This window comes from Petaurus breviceps, unplaced genomic scaffold, assembly GCF_028583685.1.
Source record: "Petaurus breviceps papuanus isolate PSGF00001 unplaced genomic scaffold, PetGlider_PUasm1.0 90617, whole genome shotgun sequence".
NCBI classification, from domain to species: Eukaryota; Metazoa; Chordata; class Mammalia; order Diprotodontia; family Petauridae; genus Petaurus; species Petaurus breviceps.
Window position 1 is genome coordinate 5,661,466 of NW_027187287.1, and position 20,660 is coordinate 5,682,125.

The following is a 20,660-nucleotide window of genomic DNA, read 5'->3' on the forward strand; positions in this document are numbered from 1 at the left end:
CTTCAACCAGTTTTATGTGAATTTTTTCTATGAATATTTAAAATTGGTTAGAACACTGTCACACCATGTTATATCATTTAAAGTCTTTCAAAGAACATGCCATTTTCAATCAGAGTATCAATACAAATTATAACTGGAAAAAGAAATAGAGCAATTAGAGAAAGGTCATTGAAGTATAAACTTATCAGAAACTGATCAAAGAATTCACAAGCTAAATGTGAATAGTGCTACTCTATAACATCCTCTCCACTGTTTGTTTCACACTTGTTTCAAAGATTGCATATAAAATTGTAAAGAGTGATATGTCATGTTCTATCATGGGTTGGTGGTCACTCCAGATAGAAACAGTGCTCTCAGGGGATAAAACTTTTAATAATTTTTTTTAAAATGTCACTCTTCTTTAATCTTAACCCAAAGCAACACTAAAAAACAAGACACTTGTGTAGCAAAGAAGGAAATGTTGAAATAAACACCTAGGGAACCAAACTAGATACAAATAAGGATAAAAATATAGAAAAGGTAGTTTTATCTTTTCACTTCTCAAAAGATGTCTGTCACCGGAAACGGATGCCAGATTCAAAATATTAGATACCACCAGGGCTAAACTGCGGTAATGGAAACATAAGCTAATCAAAACTTTCTAGATTACCCCTACTAAAGTAGAGCAAATTAACAATCAACTGATCTCTTCCATCAATTATCTAATTGAACAAATTAGAATGATACCCACAGATTTTATTTCCAGATAAAGCTAAAGTATTAATTAATGGTGGAAAATGTCATATAATAATGTATGTATACTATGAATGAGTCAATGCATCAGACTATGATAATTATGGCGGCCACTCCATCCAGCTTTAATAATATTGGCTAAACATTCACTATGAAGAGGCACTGTGGAAAGTCAGGAAAAAAATTAACATGTCCCCTCCCCCACTTAAATCCCCAATGCCTATATGCTCTAACTGAGAAATGACAAAGTACAAATAAGTACAGATATTTTTCAAAGATGAGTACTCACAAATCTACATATCATCAAATTCATTTTTAGGAAAATTCAAGGAATGGAAATGTAAACATAGAGAGGAATATAAAGAAGGAAAATGAGACTGATACAATAGTCAAGTCAAAGAACATCATGTGGCATCATGGATGGATGTATTTTCAAAGGTGGGTAGGAAGGTCCTAGCTTGGTAAAAAGATAGTAAGGGACTGGAAATGGTATGTCCTTTGGCGATGGAATAAAGATGGCAGAGTGAGAGGAAGCATTACAGCCTAATTCAACCAGAAACACCTTGAAAAAGATCTAGAAAATGCACTAGAAATAACTTTGATCAGGAAAGTTAAGAAACAGTAACAGTGAGTCATTTTCCCTCCACAAGGCAGCTTAGGGAGACAGACAGAGAGAGAGAGAGATGCAGGGGATGAGGCCAGGTCAGAAATGTTCATGGAATATCCAACACCCAGGGACTTAAAAAGAGCTGAGAAAGAGCAGAAGGGAAGGAATACCAGGACAGAAAGAGTCCCAAGAGATCCCTGAACGAGAGGTAGGTACAGAAATGAGTGTCATCTGGAAGATCTCTTGCCAAAAAGCAGTTCCAGGTCACAGATTCAGGGCAGAGTGGAGCAACTGTGAACACTGACACTAGCTAGCTACTGAGAAGGCAACAAGTTCTAGAAGAAAAGAGCAGCAGGTGGCTCTGAACCCAGGAACAGAATGGCGATTTTGTTCTAGTCTGTAGTCTAGCAAGACCAGGGAACCTGTGGCCTGAAGGCCCTCTGACTGAATTCATTTAAAAAATAAATAATAAAAGGATTTGTTCTGTGAAGTCTGAATTCAGTCAGAGGGCCCCACTTAAGGACCTAGAGGGTCACATATAGCCTCAAGGACACAGGTTCCACACCCTTGGTCTAGTGTATGACACACACAGGGCAGGAATCCTGGACCAAAGAGAAACCAACTCTGAATCTAAAGAGTCTCCTAATAGCCTAATAAAGAATGAGTAGTTGTAAGGGTGGGTGACAAGGGAGGAAAGGAATGAATCTGGAATTCAAAGTTTTAAAATCAAATGTTTAAATATATATATATATATATATATATATATATATATATGTATATACTATTATTAATACTATTTTATATGTAATTGGGAAAGAAGATATACAGGCACTGGGGCAGAGAGATCCACTGGAAAAGTTGAAAGGGGTATGGGAGAAAATATGGGAGAGAGCAGATTGGAGGAGGGGATATCCTGTGGGACTGCTATTTTGGGGTGGTGGGTAGGGGAAAAACAGGGAGAAAATTTGTAACTCAAAATCTGGCGGAAATGAAAATCAGAAGTTAATAAAGCATTTGAAAAATAAAAAAATTTAAAAAAAGAATGAGTAGTCTACTCTATCAGCAGTAGTCTACTACAACTCCCTAACAAGGAAAAGTTAAGAGATTTGTAAGAAATTGCAGAGCTTAGACCAAAAGGCCAGAGAAAAGCTCTCACCCCAGACGATACCACTGTAGAAGCACTAAAAGTTTGCAGGCCACCAAACTGAGCTGTGAAAGCAGAAAAGGGACATGAAAGGAGATAAGTTAAGGCCAGACACATCCCTCAAAACTATGCAAAACCTGTCACTAATATAGAGACCAAAGTACAGAAATAGGCTATAAGAGTGAGCAAATACAAAATGAATCCCTCTATGAAGAATTATCATGGCAACAGGGAAGTTAAGACACAGAAGAAAATGACTCAAAAATACCTACAAGTAAAGTTTCAAAGAAAAAATGCAAACTTGACATAAGTCTGAAAGACTTATTAAAAGAATTAGAGTAAGAGTTTGAAAATAGCTAACAAGAAATTAAAAATCAAATGAGAGTGGTAGAGGAAAAATTGGGAAAAGCAAGAGCTAGGAAAAAAAATATGAAAAGAAAATTTAAAAGCTTGGGAAGAGGTACAAAAACTTTCTGAAGAAATTAATTTCTTAAAAATCAGAATTGGCAAACTGAAAGCTAATGACTCCATGAGAAATCAAGAAACAATAAAAGTCAAAAGGCTAGAAAAAAAAAAGAAGAAAATATGAAGTATGCCAGGAAAAACAACTAAGAAATCGTGAGATTACATGAAAGTCATGAACAAAAAAAGTCTGGGTCGGAGCCAAGATGGAGGCATAGAAGCAGGAAAACTCCCTAAGCTCCCCCTATAACCACCTCAAATACCTATGAAATATGACTCTAAACAAACTTTAGAGCTACAGAACCCACAAAGTGACATAGAGAAACAAATCTCCTGCTGAAGGCAGCCTGGCAGGCTGGCAAGAAGGGTCCATCAAAGTACGCTGGGAGCAAAGCCCAGCACCAAATGAGCCCATAGTTCTAGCCTCAGAGCAGCCCGACCAGTGCAGCTGGAGGGACTTCAGGAAAGTGGATCAACAGCAGCTGTGGCGATTTCCAGAATTATGAACCAATAAATGCCAAAGGCAAAGTAAAAAGTCAGTTGGACTTTGGAAACAGGGGGACCAAGAGTACAGTCAGGCCTCTGCCCCCAAGGGCAAAAAGGCGAGAAGTGGCAGGACGCAGCCATGTGGCTGCTTCAGAGCTCCTAGCCTGCAAATTGTAGGGGGACCAAACAACCATTCTGAGGGGTAATCACTGTTGCTTTAACCTGCTTGGATCTGGATCACTGTCTTGGGTGGAGGTCCTAGAGTGTGTGAACAGGTGCCAGAGCCTGTGGAGGCTTCAGAGAGGGCACCCAACTAATAACTCCAACAGCTGCAAAAACCCCAGCAATTTGGGACAAAGCTCTGCCCTCTGTAACCAGAGTTCTACTGTGGCAAAAAGCTCAAAAGTCAAGTAACTGAATGGCAACATGAGCAAGCAAAGGAAACAAAGCAAGCAGAGCAATTCAACTTTGGATTCCTTTTTTTGGGGACAAAAAGTGTCAAAGCATAGAATGGCAGGAAGACAACGAAGTCAGAACTGCTGCACCAAAAGCTTCCAAGAAAAATATGAACTGATTACAGGCCACAGAGGAGTTTTGAATCAATAAGGATTTTGAAAACCAAATAAGACAAGTGGAGGAAAAATTGGGAAGAGAAATGAGAATGATGCAAGAAAATCATGAAAAGCAAGTCAACAACCTGACTGAAGAAAATACCACCTTAAAAAACAGACTAACTCAAATGGCAAAAGAGGCTCAAAAAGCCACTGAGGAGAAGAATGCCTTAAAAAGCCAAATTTGCCAGATGGAAAAAGAATCTCAAAAGCTCACTGAAGAGAATAATTACTTCAGAATTAGATTGGAGAAAATGGAAGCTAATGACTTTATGAGAAATCAAGATACTATGAAACAGATCCAAACAAATGAAAAAATATAAGGCAATGTAAAATATCTCATTGGGAAAAGCACTGACCTGGAAAACAGATCCAAGAGAGATAATTTTAAAATTACTGGACTACCTGAAAGCCATGATCAAAAAAAGAACCTAGAAATCCTCCAAGAAATTCTTAAGGAAAACTGCCCTGATGTTTTAGAACCAGAGGGCAAAATAGAGGTTGAAAGAATCCACCAATCACCTCCTGAAAAAGATTCCAAAAAGAAAACTCCTAGGAATATTATAGCCACGTTCTGGAGCTCCCAGATCACGGAGAAAATATTACAAGCAGCCAGGAAGAAACAATTTGAATATTGTGGAAACACAATCAGGATAACACAGGATTTGGCAGCCTCTACATAGAGGGATCGAAGGGCTTGGAATATGATATTCCAGAGGTCAAAGGAGGTGGGATTAAAACCAAGCATCACCTACCCAGCAAAACTGAGTATCATGTTTCAGGGGAAAATATGGTCATTCAATGAAATAGAAGACTTTCAAGCATTCTTGATGAAAAAACCAGAGCTGAATAGAAAATCTGTCATTCAGATATAAGAAGCATGAGAAGGTAAACAGGGAAAAGAAATGATAAGGAACTTATCAAAGTTGAACTATTTACATTCCTACATGGAAAAACAATAATTGTAACTTATGAAACTTTTTTCGGCAAGAGGATAGTTGAAGGGAATATAAATGTGTGTGTACATACATATATGTCTATATAGAAGGGATATGGGCATATGAATACATATGTGAGTGTGTGTATATATGTGTACAGATATACATAGAGGGCACAGGATCAATTGAATAGGAAGGGATGATACTTAAAAGGTGAAATTAAGAGGTGAGAGAGGAATATAATGAGAGGAAATGGGGAGAGACAGAATGGGGTAAATTTTCTCATATAGAATAGGCAAGGGAAAACTGTTACAATGGAGGGGAAGAACAGGAAGGCAAAAAGGAATTACTCTCACTGAATTTGGCTTAGGGAGGGAATGACATACACACTAAATAGGGTATCTCAACCTACAGGAGAGTAGGAAGGAAGGGAATGAGAGGGGAAATGATGGAGGGGAGGGCAGGTTGGGGGGGAAGGTAATTAGAAGCACACACTTTTGAAAAGGGACTGGGCCAAAGTAGAGAACAGAACAAGTGGGAGGCGGAATAGGATGGAGGGAAATATAGTCAGTCTTTCACAATATATCCACTATGTAAATGTTTGTGTAGCTACACGTGTACAATCTATATTAAATTGTGTAAGGGTGGGTGACAAGGGAGGAAGGGAAATAATCTGCAATTCAAAGTTTTAAAGTCAAATGTTTAAAAAAAATATCATTATTATTATTTTCTTTACATGTAACTGGGAAATAAGATATACAGGAACTGGGGGATAGAGATCCATCTTGCCCTACTGGAAAGTCAGAGGGGGGGGGGGATGGCAAAAGATATATAGGAGAGAGCAGATTGGGGGAAGGGGTATACAGTGAAATTGCTGTTTTGGGGTGGTGGGTAGGGGAAAGACAGGGAGAAAATTTGTAACTCAAAATCTTATGGAAATGAATGATGTAAACTAAAAATAAACATAAATTTTAATTTTAAAAAATTTTTTAAAAAGTCTGGACATCATACTTTAAGGAATCATAAAAGAAAACTGTCCAGATACTTTAGAACCAGAGGGCAAAGTAAAAATCCACAAATGCTCTGGTCACCTCTTGAGAAACCCCAGAATAAAAACTCCCAGGAATGTTATAGTCAAAATTCAAAGCTCCCAAGTGAAGAAAAAAAAACACTACAAGCAGCCAGAAAGAAAATATTAAGGGGCCACAGGCTGGATCACACAAAATCAAGCAGTCATCATTATATAGGAGCAGAGAGTTTGAAACATGCTATTACAGAAGGCAAAGGATAAACAGGCTTACACCAAAAATCCTCTAACAAGCAAAATTTACTATAATCCTTCATGAGAAAAAAATGGACCTACAGCAAAATAGAGGACTTTTCAACATTCCTAATGAAAAGACTAGAGAAGAATAGAAATATCTGACATAAAAACACAGGAGTCAGGAGAAGTCTAAAAAAGTAAACGTAACAGAGAAATGATAAGTGACTAAACAAGGTTAAACTGTTTTTATTCCTATATGGAGAAATGATACATGTATCCCTCAGAACTCTATCATCATCAAGGGTTAGAGAGGGAGACAAGGTGATTCTTTATATTTTGATAATCTTAAAGGAAGAATGGAAAAGGTGGGGAAGAACAACACCCTAGGAAAAGCTGAAGAAGAATGGAGAAAATTATCTCACATAAATAGAGTGTGCAAAGAGAAGCTTATACAACAAGGAGGGAAGCAAGCAACTCTTGAACATTACCTTCATCTGAAATGGTTCAAGGAGGGAACCTTGATACAGAAATACAGAACTGGCAACTTATCCAACAAGGAAATATGGAGGGAAAGGCAAAGGAAGAATAAAACAAGGGTAGATCAAGGGAGGCATTAGTCAGAAGAAAACCAGACCCTTAAACAGGGGATAGAAGGGAGGAAAAGAGAAGGAAAAGTAGAATAGAACATAATGGAGGCAGTACACAGTGATCATAACTGTGAGTGTGAATGGGATAAACTCACCCATAAAATGGAAAGAGGAAGCAGAATGTATTAGAAACCAGAATCCAACAATATTTTGCTTTTAAGAAACAGACTTGAAACAGAAAGATATACACAGAAATAAAGTAAGGGGCTCCAGCAGAACCTATTGCCCATAAGCTGTAGTAAAAAAGGCAGGAGAAGCTACCATCTCAGGTAACTAAAAAAAAAACATTAGAAAAAATGCAAGTTAATACAACTCTGAGGTGCCACCTCTCATCCATCCGATTGAAAAGGAAAATACAAATGCTGGAGATGTGGGAAAATAGGTACCCTAACATAACTAATGGTGGTGGTACGAATTAGTCATTCTGAAAATCAACTAGGCCCAAAAAGCTACTGAACTGTTTATACCCCTTGACCCAGCACTACTACTACTAGGTCCATACCCTAAAGAGAACAAAGGAAAAGGACTCATGTACAAAAAAATTTATAGTACTCTTTTTGTGGAAGCAAAAAATTAGAACCCAAGCAGATGAACATCAGCTGGGGAATGGGTGAACAAGCTAAGGTTTATGAATTTGATGAAATACTCCTGGGCTATAAGAAATTACAAGGGGGATGATCTCAGAAAAACCTGGTTAGACTTGTGTAAACTGGTGCAACATGAAATGCACAGAACCAGGAGGACAATTTATATAATAATGAAAATATTGTAAACACAATCAATGTTAAAAATTTTAGTAACTATGCTCAACACAATAACCAACCACAATTCCAAAGAACTCATGATGAAATATGCTATCCTCTTCCAGATAGAGACCTAATAGACTCAAAATCCAGACTGGGGATGGCTAGGTGGCGCAGTGAGTAAAGCGCCAGCCCCCCAGAGTCAGGAGGACCAGAGTTCATTTCCGGCCTCAGACACTTAACACCCCCCCACACACACACACAAACTAGCCGTGCAACCGTGGGCAAATTACTTAACCCCAATTACCCTCCAAAAGGCCAAAAAAAAAATTACAGACTGAACCAGATATTTTTTCTTTCTTTTTTCATTTTTTGGACATGGCTAGTGCATAAATTTATTTTGCATAAATACATATATTTGTAAAAGTGGGGTTTTTTTGCCTTCTCAATGGGGAGGGAAGGAAGGAGGAAGGAAAAGAATTCAGAGGGCAAAATAACAAAATTGAATAAAAAAAGAAATATGTTAAAAGACTTAGGGTGGAAGAGGAAAAAGCTCTACAGGGATTGAATAATTCAAGATAAAGGCACAGAGACTTCAAGGTGAAAAAATGAGGTAGAACAATGGTGCTAATGCCATTTTGATCTGCTTCTAACATTTCTTTTTAGAGGAATAAAAAGGCCAAGTGGAGAAAACCTATTGTGAATATGTGTCACGGAGAAAAACATTAGGATGAAAATTCCATAATCAAGGATCATCTTGCTCAGGCACTTATTGAAACCACATCAGTCTATCAACTGGGGAATGACTGAACAAGTTGTAGCATCTTATTATGATGGAATCTTACTGTGCTATAAGAAATGACAAGCAGGATGGTTTCAAAAAAAACCTAGTAAGACTTATATGAACTTATGCAAAATGAAGTCAGTAGAACCAGGAGAACACTATACATAGTAACAGCAATATAATCAACTGTGAAAGACTTAGCTACTCTGCTCAAGACAATGATCCAAGACCATTTCAAAGGACTCATCATGAAAAATGATATACACCTGCAGAGAGAGAACTAATGACCTCTGAGTACAGACTTTTATTTTGGCTTTTCTGCAGCATGCCTAATATGAAAATGTTTTGTATGATTTCACATATATAATTGATATTATATTGTTTTCCTTCTCAATGGGTGGGGGAGAGACCAGAGGCAGAGAATTCCGAACTCAAATTTTATTGAAAATGAATGTTAAGGGGGCGGACAGGTAGCACAGCGAGTAAGAGCACCGGCTCCAGTGTTGAGAAGACCTGGAGATCGAATCCCAGGCTCAGACACTTAGCACCTACCCAGAAACACCTGGCCATGTAACCTTGAGCAAGTTACTTAACCCCAATTGCTTAGGGGCGGCCAGGTGGCTCAGCGAATAAGAGCACCGGCTCCAGTGTCGGGATGACCTGGATCAAATCCAGGCTCAGATACTTAGCACCACACCCAGAAATAACTGGCCGTGTAACCTTGAGCAAGTTACTTAACCCCAATTGCTTAAAAAAAAAGAAAGAAAGAAAATGAATGTTAAGGAGCAGCTAGGTGGAGCAGTGAATAGAGCACTTGCCCTGGAGTCAGCAGGACCTGAGCTCAAATCCAGCCTCAGACACTTATCACAAAAACTAGCCGTGTGACCTTGGGCAACTCATTTAACTCCAATTGCCCTACCTTCCCCCCTCCAAAAAAACAAAAAAAAAAAAAAAAAAGAAAAAAAAATAAATATTAAAAATAAAAAAAAAATTTATTTTTAAAAAAAAAAAACCAAATCAGTGAATGAGCTTACCAAAAAAGTATAACTGGAAAAATATAAGGAGTTCTCTGGAGATAAACCAAAAGTCTTTATAGAACAGTAGAATCATACTCACTTTTTGTGCAGTCCATGAAAAGTCTGAATGGGCATTATCTGGATGGACCGCCTTATTTCCATCAAGTAAATGGTCAGTAGTATCCATCGCCAAAGGAAGAACATCTTCACCTTTAAGTTCTTTTCCACATTCTATTTCCACTTCCAAAGTTAGCTGGGATTCACCATTCTCTAGAGAAGGCATAGGCAAATTATGATAGGGAAAAAAAAATCAGTTGAGGAAAATTCTCAATAAAAATTTTCACTGGCTAACCAAGAAAGCCATCTTCTATCAATCGAGGAAGCATTTATTAAACAGCTATATACTACACCTTGTATAAGATATGAGAGCTATAAAGACAAAAATGAAAGTCTCTGTCTTCAAGGAGCTTATATTTACCCAAGGAAACAACACATATAGACATAAATCAATACAAAATACATATATGTAGCCAAATTAATAAGGTCGACCCTGCCCCTCTTGTATAACAGGGTTCTTTCCCAGTTCTACTTAATCTTAGTGCCTTCCCTCCAAGATTATTTCCAAATTAATCTGCAAATATTGTATTTGTACATAGTTATATGCATGTTGTCTCCTCCCATTAGACTGCAAGTTCCTTGAGAGCAGACTGGTTTTGCCTTTCTTTGTATAACGAACACTTGTATTGTATTGTATTGTGCCTGATACATGACAGATGCTTAATAAATGATTGCTGACTTGACTTGATGTGGATCACCAACCTCACTTGTACATCACCCTTCAGGTTACTATTTGACTCATTCTCATATTTAATTTTATCATTCTTAGCTCCCAAGTAATCTATACCCAAAAATGTATGTTTGTCTATTTCCTCAATAAAATTTCAACATGCCTCTCAATCTCATAAATGAATCTCAAACCTCCTACTCTAGTTTATCAAATATTATTTAATAAATTAAAGGAACCTTCTTTTTCAATTCTGGTTAGATGAGAAAGGAGGTGAATGGTCTAAAGACCTGATGTGAATACACAGTAAACTCATACAATTAAAACTTTTAAAAGACAGATGGCTGAAGCTAAGGAAGATAAAAAAGGATGAATTCAAAAGTACAAGGTAATCCTATATGAATAATCCTATACGAAAGCTCTGAGCTTAACAGGAAAGGCTAAGGTCTAAAAAAAACAAAGTTATACTATAAGAAAAAAGTAGATGAAAGAAGATACAAGATCCTGACTATCTTTTTGATGAGGTTACTAAATTGGTATAAGAGCAGGACTACCCCTCAGATATAGTATACCTTTATTTCAGTAAGGCATTTCACAGAATGGACAAAGAGACATATATGTTAGATGTTGATAAAATTAGGTAGATTCAGAACTGAATGCATAGGGCTAAGGTGTTGGCAATTAGAAAAAAGAAAATGGTACAGGTTTTAGATATATTACAGAAGTAGGACTGTGCTCCAATAAATAAGTGGTCATATGATATAAAGAGTTTTGAAAGATGTAAGTTATCAACAACCACATGAAAAGTTGTTCCAAATGACAAAATTAGAGAAATGCAGATTAAAGTTTTGTATTATTTGTTGTTCAGTCATGTCTGATTCTTCAGGACCCCATGGACCGTAACATGACATGCCCTTCTATCCTCCAATATCTCTCAGTCTGTCCAAGTTCATGCTCATTGTTTCCATGACATTGTCTAGCCGTCCCATCCTCTGGCACTCCCTTTTTCTTTTGCCTTCAATATTTCTCAACATCAGGGCCTTTTCCAATGATCTTGTGAGTTCCTCTTAAATCCTTTGAAAGATGATGGCTAAATGAAACAAGTCAATGTTGATGGGGCTATTGGGAAGATAGGCACATACTAATGCAATGCTGGTGAAATTATGAATTATCTAACCTTTCTAGAAAATAATTTCGAATTATTTAAGAAAAATAATTAAACTGTTCATCATTTTGACCTAGCAATGCCACTAATAGGCACAGACCCCAAAGAGTTCAATCTCAATAATAAGAATGGAAAGGGATAAAGGGCAGATATGATTACTCAGCAAGTTCACAAGAAACCTTCCTGACCTTCAAATTTTATTTCACAATGGGCTTAGCTTCAAAGTTGGGCAGAGATATTATTTTGTCATCAAATCCCTAATCTTTCCTTTTATTCATTAAGTTATAAAATACTGAAGAATCTCAGAAACAAAAGGGATCTCAGTGGCCATTTAGCCCAACCTACACCAGAACAAGAAAGAATCTATAGTAAGTAGTTATACAGTCTTTGCTTTAAGCGTTTTATCAAAGAGAAAAACTGCCCTGTCCTGAAGCAGCCTACTCTACTTGGGGATAGCTTTGCTCAACTTGAAAAAAAAAAAAGTTGAGTTTGTTTTCTTTTAATATTAAGCCAAAATCTCCCTCTTTGTAACTTCCAAATGTTTCTAGTTCTACTCTCTAGGGATAAGCAGATAACCCTAGTAATGATGATGATAATAATAGTAATATCTGGTATATAAAGTTTACAAAGTGCTCTATATGCATTAAATCATTTGGTCTTCACAACACTGTGAAGTAGGTATTATTATTAAATCTATTTTTACAGATGAAAAAATTGAAGCTGAGAAGTGAAGTGATCTGTCCAGGATCATAATGCTAGTGAGTATCTGAGGTGGGTCTTCCTGACTCCTAGTTCACACTCTATTCAATGCAACATCTAGCTATACCAAATTCCTCTTCCATATGACAAAGCTTCAAATACAAAAAAATAGCTCTCATATCTTTTCTTCTGCAGAAGAAACATCCCCAGTTCCTTTAAACTATCAAACTGCATAATTTTGAGGCCTTTCACAATTACATTCATATTGTTCCAATGTCAAAGATGGTAACAGTAAATTCCTGAGGGGGCAGGGATTTAATTAGTACTCATTTTACTGAAACAGCAAAAACACTACTGGGTTTGGAGTTCAAGGTCTATTTTTGCCACTTTCAAGTTCTGTGGCCTTCAGCAAGTCACTTAACCTCTGTTTCCTTCAGTTTCCTCAACTGTAAAATGGGGAACTTAGCATCTACCTTCCAGGTTTGTTTTTGAGGATCAAATGAAATAATATTTGTAAAGCACAGGGCCTGGCATATAATAAACACTATGTGAACACTATACTATATATAAATATAGTAAACACTATATAAAACTTTAAATATAATAAACACTATATAAATAGAAACACTATATTATTATTATTATAAAAGAACAATTTAGTAATTCAGTCAACTTAAACTCCAACTATAAGATAATAAATTTGGACCTATTTTTTTAAGTCAAGCTACGTGTGTTCATATGCATATATGTGACTATTCATATGCATATATATCTATTCAAACACACAATCTTCTCTAACTGATCCATTTATCCCCCCTCACCTATAAAGTTCTCCGAATAGCATCACCAATTTAGAACTGACTCGGGTTTCTACAAGAACCTATTTTTGGTTGAAGGTTCAATTGATACAAAACCTATTCTTTTAAATTAATTTTAATTTACAGTACCTGGCACACAGTGAATGTTTGTTGATTGAATTCACATATACCCCTTTGAGGTAAACCAGGAAGGGATAATGCCCATCTTAATCTGACTTTTCAGGCCTTTTCACAAAAGCCCTTTCCTGGAGAAACTTCCTTATCCTAAATAATAAGCTTCATATGCAGCTTTGGTTCATGAATAATCTTTTCTTTTGGTTTCCAGTACCAGGAGGTAAAAGACAAATGAAACTGTAAAGTGTTGCTTTAAGGAACTACACAAAGATTCAAATAATCTGGACAGTAAAACAGTTTTTTCCAAGGATTAAAATTATGAAGAGAAAAAAATAATTTTTCTTCTATAATCAGTTGCAAGAAGATAGGAACCATGAAACATTGTTACAATTAAATTTATTCATCCAAAATAATTCTCAGTCCTGAGTACTGGATTAATGCACAGTAGTACATGTTCAGACAGATGTTCTAAACAAAATGTTAAAAAAAAATAAGGCTGGAATTACTCCTCCATATCACTATTCAACTACTTCAATACTTAGCATATTCCAGATTACCCCAACCATGATACCCATTTGTCCTTACTCTGTGGGTCGACTGAAGGAACCAAATTTCCCCCACAGCGGCTGCAGAACTTGGGAGCTTCATCTTTGGAGATGTATTGACAACTAGGGCACTTCATGTTCCAGCAGAAAGAAGACCTCAAGGAAGCAGCTTTACCCCTAGAAGGTTTGCAAAGAAGAGGAAGAATGACAGTGAAGGGCAGTCAGATAAATAACTAATGCCATGTGATCACATCAGTAGTTAAGTTTCATTTCTCAGTAAATAAAACTAAACAATGAGTTAGTTCTACTAGAAACTGAAAGCTATAATTACAGCACATTTCAGAAGGTGCAAATCAATGAAGCATTTCGTATTTCTCAGTTGGAAGCCTTATCTCCTGACTTTTAACCCATAACTCATAAGGTACTCTCACATCTTACCTCTAATTATACTCATTTAATGGCACAGGATCATAGATTTAGAACTGGCAGAGATATTTGTGTAGTCTAATTTCTCCCACTGGACTACACATACATACAGAACCAGTAAGGTGTGGTGAAAAGAGGACTAGATTTGTTAAAAGGGGTTTTGTTTTTCTTTCTTTCTGGGAGGTGGGAAGGAACAAGTTTAAAAATGGGCAGGTTTGGAGTAAGAACCCCTGCCTCTGACATCCCCTAGCTGTATGATCACAGGTTGTCAACTCCTCTGAGCCTCTATAACATAAATAAAACTGGGGAACACTTGCCCTTAGCTCTCTCAGAGGGTTATAGTGAGGAAGGTGCTTTGCAAACCTTACTGCATTATACACATGAGGCACAATTACTCGTTTTCGTTGCTTTCACAGAACCTAGAGCAAAACCTTGCATATAATAACATTTGTAACGTACTTTACATTGTCATATGCATCTCACCACAATCCTGGGATACGTACAGTTATTATAATCTTTTCAGATATGAGGAGAGGGGCTCAGAGAGTTAGGGGATTTACCTAAGGTCACATTTACTTCATCTTCCTAATAAAAAGAAACTCTACTCATAAAATCCTATGATACTAGAAACACTTAAGATACATAGGGTTGCGGTTTCACCTCCTTCCCTGAGGGGATTGCTCGGTGGGCCAGAGTAGTAGAGAGGCTCACGGAAGTGGAAAGCACGGAATAGGACCCGCGCTCTTACATCACCCCCCGACCCCGACACCCACGCCCACCAACACCTAGCCCACCCCCAACCCAGTCCCGACACTCTACCAACGATACTAACGGTCTGTCAGGTGTCAGCGCCTCAGGAAAACGAAACTATTTGAGGGCAGGGATAGGCCGGCGAAACGAGTAGGCGAACAAAAAGCGAAACCAAGCCTCCAACTGCAAAATATGAACACGCATCCCTCCTCTCAGTCACCGGCAACCCGCCCTTCCCAGGGCCGCTAAACCCCCCGGGGTCGCAAGGCAAGCGAGGCAGTTCTGGTCCCGAAGGCGCCAAGAGCACTGCTACAGTGTTCAGCCCCGGGGCGGAGAGCCTGGAAAGAAGCCCTAGCACGCGTCTCCCAGTCAGCGCTCGGGCACGCGCCCGGATCACCGCCCCCACCCACCAGCACACGCCCGCTAGGTGCAGCACGCGCCCCTCAGCCCCGGGGCCCGCGCGTCCCTCACCTGAGCCGGCGTGGGGGTGGGGAGGGAACAGCGCGAGGTCCCTGGCGCCGCAGCCTCACCGACCTCCGCCGAGCCCAAAGGGGTCTCAGTGCGGACGCAACAGCTCCGCTCTCTACCCACGGAGCATCCAACCCTAGTCCCCTCCTCCTTGCTCCTAACCCTGCTTAGGTTTCGTTTCCTCTACTCCCTGAAGCCAGCCGCAAAACCCCGCTCCGCCCCGCCACTTCCTAGAATTGCCCGCCCCCAATCCCGCCTTCCGACCCAGCCTCCGCCTTCAGGCTGGGGATGCGACGGAAGAGGCGGAACCAACAACCTGTCAGACCGGGTTACTTCCGGCTGGCGCCATGATCCGTTTCCTAGCAACAGCCAGTTGGAATAGGGCTCTATATTTTAAAGGGTGTGGGGATGGGGGAGGGTAGGAGATTCCCAGAATGGAAAAGCCCAGCCTAAGGCTTGACCCCCGCAAATGCCATTTCTGCTTCCAGAGGATGGACCCTGAACTGTGGAGAATGTGAGACTCAGGTCTTCCCTCGTGCTATAGGGTTGAAGAGAGGATGCTAATCCACCTGCTGGCCACCTGCTAGGTGCACGCACCAGCCAAATGCCATGCACTACCATGATACTATCTAGATTTAGGCAGTGAAGAGCTACGGGAAGCCCTGAGGTACAGTGGAAGAGCCCCTGAGTCTGAGGCTCTCTGGCGTTCATATCCTATCCCTGGTGTTCAATACCTGGGTAACCTTAGTTATATAACTTCCACCAGTCATGTTTCCTCATATGTAACATAGGTGGGGGGGTGGCACTAGATATCCTTCAAGGCCCCTTATAGCTTTGTGACTTTGGCTCTCATTAAACAAATGAGGAAACGGAAACTCAGTGACTTGTTCAAGGTCACATACAGGCATCAATGGCAGAGCCAGGATTAACAGCACCTAGATATTTGTTGACTCTCAATTCTATTTTCTACATCCCAAGTCTTTCTGACACCAAGGCCAGCTGGCTCTCTCCACTAAGCTAGGTTATCTCTCCACATATGTAACTTGCACATGCATAATAAGCATTCACTGAAGTAGTTCATAAATTCTTTAGCCCATCACACACACAAAAAAAAACCAAAACCCAAATCAAGTGAACTCAGACCATTCATGCAGCTAAAGCCAACTCTAATGTATAAAAAGTTTTGAGACATGATTTCTGTATAATTATTTTATTTATTATGACCAGGGAGTAATTAATAAAAGGATGGTCATTTGGCCATCTCTCTCTTATACACCAAATACTCCTCATGGAACCCACTCAACGCTTATATACTCTTAGAAGAATGAGTGATCCTAAGAGTGGAAAACAATTCTGATTGGTTAATGAGTAATGAAAGAATTAATATTAAAATGAGAGTTGGGCTTATTCTAATGAGGGTCTGGGGGCCCTGACTGATCACTCAGTCTTAGACAAAGAGACTCATCTCTGCTCAGACCCCCTCCCCCCCCCCCCCCCACCCCCACCAAGAGTCTAGGGTGGTAGTGGAGAACTTTAGACAACAAGGCCACATGTGGCTCTCTAGGCCTTCAGGTTTGGCCCTTTGACTGAATTCAAACTTCTCAATATTGGAGGACCTAGAGGGCCACACATGGCCTATAGGCAGCAGGTTCCTCACCCCTGGTAATGTTGAGGTATAGGAGTGCTTGGGACCTCAAAATACTGACACAACACACTGGGTCCTACCCACATGAATTCAACCCAAGACTTCTTTCAGCCAAAGAAAAACAAAGTCTATTAAAGATTCGCCATATTGGGTAGACTCTTAAGAAATCTCAACATTGGTTATACTCTTAAGGAATCTGAGCATTGGTGATACTTGAACTGACAAGCAGGCCAGACGGAATATGAGACAAAATGAATCTGAGCTAGAGTGAATCTAAGCACCTTCATGGAGGCAAGATGGATCTTATATACAGAAAGACTGTGGGAGGAATCTAGGAGTAGCCAAGTAGTCTGGGATGACTAGAGGAGGGGTTTAGGGAGGGACTTGAGGAGTCTAAGGAAGATCTTTATGGGACTTGGGGTGACTAGAAGTCAGAATCCAAGAACCAAGAGAATGGGATTTTGATAGGATAAAGGGTGGAAAATAGCCAGAGGCAATCTGGAGGTGACAGACAGTGGAGGGCTAGGATAAGTTTAGGGCAACAGATCTGGGCATGAAAAGCCAGATCAAGCTGGAAAATTGAAGGAAAAATCAAGGTGGGGTTTTCAAGGGCTTATGGACAAATGGGACTCAAATTCTTTTGGGGTAAGGAGTGAAGGCCTTGACTTGGACCTGTACCCCATCAGTAGGACAATGTAGACAAAAGGGGGAATCCACTTCCATTCAGACCTAACTAAAATACAATGGGTTCAAATTCACCACTTCCCCTAGACTAGAATTTCTTTACCTTTTGATCACATCTAAATTTCCCCAGTTGAGTGAGTCTTGCACAATATTTCATCTTGTTATCAGTCGTACCCTTTATATGTTGGCTGTATAACTTACAGGGGTTGATTTCTGAATTAGGAAATAGAATGGTGAAAAAACTGTCCTAATTCAATAATTGGTTATAAATGTAAGAGAGAAATGAGAGAAATAATAATTTATCTTACTTCTAACCTCTCTTCCTAAACTTATTCATATTCACCATGGTCTCCAATACAGTAGGAGGCCATGGTCTTCATTTCCCTGTTCCATTATCTTTTCAAGTGAAACAGTTTGAAGGAAGTATCCTTTTTCAAAAGATTTTCTGTAGGCCTATGGCTATAGGAATTAGCAGTCAACTAGTATTTTTTAAGGGCCTACCATATGCCAAGCACAGTGCTAAGTCCCAGGAATACAAATAGAAATAGAAGGAATTCCAGTCCTCAACGAGTTTACATTTCAATGAAGGAAAACAAAACATAAAAGAAAGCTGTGCTGGAGGAGAGGAAGTAAGATGGGAAACAAAGGTACCTGGCAGGTAGCAAAAGTCCTGAGGATAGCCAGGAGAGGGAGACATGACTGACCTGTGTACCTTCCTTAGATGGAGGTTCTAAGAAAAGCTATCAATCAAACCAAGATGCCACAAGAGCAGAAGATAGTTTCCAATGTCTGAATTCCAGGATTGGACAGAGGCTTCAGAATAGAGAAATGGGGCATGGTCTAGGACTTTGCATGTCTAGTGTGGCTGTTTTATTTTATCTCTGATGGCCATATACTAGAGAGTGTTCTTAATAGAGCTTCTGGGTGGAAATCTTTCTTGGTATTGCTGGGCACAGAATAATGCCAGAAAGACCCAAGCAACAATTTTAGAATGGACCTTTTATTAAATGCCATGTTGGTTGATCAGGCCATATGGGGGGCTGAGCAGGTACCACCCCACATCCCAGGTACAGCAGTAGCATCAGCAGCAGCCTGGATCTCAGGTAAAATCTCAGTTTATAAAGGGAGCCCAGGAGGCCAACAGTTAGGTATTACATAAGCAGAAACTTGCAGAGGCCAAGACAGTGATTGGTCAGTATACACCTTGAAATTCCTGCTCCTGACCCAGAAGCCTGCCCACCTCTATGCAGGTGAGCTGACTGGAAAAGGGCTGAGACCCAGTTGGGGGAGGGCAGAGCTGACCCGGCACTCTGCTCACTTCCCAGAGGCAGGGGGATGGAGAAAACCAGGCACAACATTCCCCACTTCTTTTGTGCGTGTGTCAAATCCTTGATAACGCCATGCTGAATCATACGGGTCAGTCAGCTCTGTTCCCAAGGGCTGGTAGTGGGGATTCATAACAATTAGCAATTTAACAGTTAATAGGGACTTTCTATAATCAAGGCCATAGTCACAAGGAAGAGGAGGTGGTCACATTTTTCCATTGGTCCTCTAGTTGAATTTCTCCAGGAAAGAAGCTGTCCCAATAGAGGACAGGTCTGGATTCTTGGGAAAACTGTCTGCATCTGATGTCCTCTTTTTCAGATTCCAAGGCTCAGGGGGGTAATCTTTAGATGACTAGAGTTCAAATGTACAAAACAAGAGCTCCCAGAAACATGATTGTACATATAAAGGTCCAGTTTTCTAGCCATGCAAGACTAGGTTCAAACAGTTTAGTTTTCTTAGCCACACAGGGCTAGGCTCAATCAATACAATGAGATTTTTCTCACAATTTTACAAAATGACATGATAACATTAGGTCAGGTACACAAGTACATGTCACCAAGATAACCAAGAAAATATACTACAAAAATACAAACTATAGAAGAATCATAATTAACATACAATTCCTTGTATCCCAGTGACCGATTTCATTTAAGCAACACTTTTAAATCCCAGATGCCTCATGCAGCTACAGAATATAAAAAGGAGTTTTGCTTCTCCAGTTCAGATCTAGAGGTGACCAGATAATTTTGACCTAATGTAAATTAGTACAATTACTTAAGATTAGTTCCATATTTTGAAACTTCAGAGAACTTTCGGTTTATTTATTCTTTGTTATTTCTACCTTTCCTAAATCCTGTACCTGGTATAGGAATCTTTTAAAATACGAAAAACTTTAAAAAAAATGATTTAAGCTGCCCTTTGTAAAATAACAGACAGATACTTTAACAAAGTAACATTAGCTTCACCCTTACCACTACCTTATCCAATCCTTGTGCTAAAATCCAAACCCCTGATCTTATTCCTAAACATGCTCAAAGCATGAATTCACATAATAGAAAATTTTAAAGCCAATTTTATATATCTGTATTTAATCCTACATGTCATCTGATCTGATCCTGTTGCTCTCCTCAAATTTCACTATCCTGGTCAATTAGGCATCTTTTTCACTACTAATCATCTCCTTCTTTGAAGGATATTATCTCTATATTTATTCATTTATTTGTCCATGAATATTTCTTCTCAGTGAATTTGCTATAGAATAAAAAGAGGGACAATGTCATAAACCTTTCCAGAAGGAAAACTTCCTTAGCCTTGTTTGATTCCAGGTATGAGTCATCTCCACTAGTCATTCAGGTAGTCACCAGATGCTGAAAGCAAGGCTTAGGCATAAATAGGTGGGAGGTTTCCTTTTTCAGAAAGAAAAGGCACAATTGGGAAAGTCAGAGAGATCCCACCTGGGCAGTGTCCGAGGTTGTCCCCAAACTTTTCCAAGCACAGACATCTACCTTGAACAGTTTGCAGCTTGCAGCTCTGCCATCCCATTACTGGCTTTTATGACGACTCCTGTAATCAAGGCTTAGAAAAATAGTAAAATTTACAGTCCCCCAAATTATTAAATAGCAAATAAATATGAACTTGTGTCCTTCAGATAGAGCTATCTAAAATTTGATTGAGCTATTAATTACAAACTCAAGTTACAAATCTTTCTGCCTTCCCAAAACTTCCTCATGCTCTCTTAACATACTTCTAAAATTGATATCAACTATCTGGAAACAGGAGGAGCTGGATGAACCCCATTTGTC

At 39.2% G+C, this 20,660-nt stretch overlaps 1 protein-coding gene across 5 annotated transcripts in view; it reads right to left on the reverse strand.

Annotated features, from left to right (window-relative positions):
* The window catches only part of RNF213 (ring finger protein 213), a 208,271-nt gene extending 192,801 nt beyond the window's left edge, over positions 1-15,470 (reverse strand). For 4 of the 5 annotated variants that reach the window (XM_069064116.1, XM_069064115.1, XM_069064113.1 and 1 more), the window contains exons 1-4: positions 15,207-15,470; positions 14,818-14,918; positions 13,600-13,736; positions 9,535-9,704 (exon numbers count right to left, since the gene is read on the reverse strand). In XM_069064116.1, coding sequence (XP_068920217.1) covers positions 9,535-9,704; positions 13,600-13,696 — 267 coding nt within the window. In that variant the 5' untranslated portion in view covers positions 13,697-13,736; positions 14,818-14,918; positions 15,207-15,470. The remainder of the gene's footprint in view (positions 1-9,534; positions 9,705-13,599; positions 13,737-14,817; positions 14,919-15,206) is intronic. The other variant, XM_069064114.1, reaches the window with a different exon arrangement.
* Positions 15,471-20,660: the final 5,190 nt, after the last annotated feature.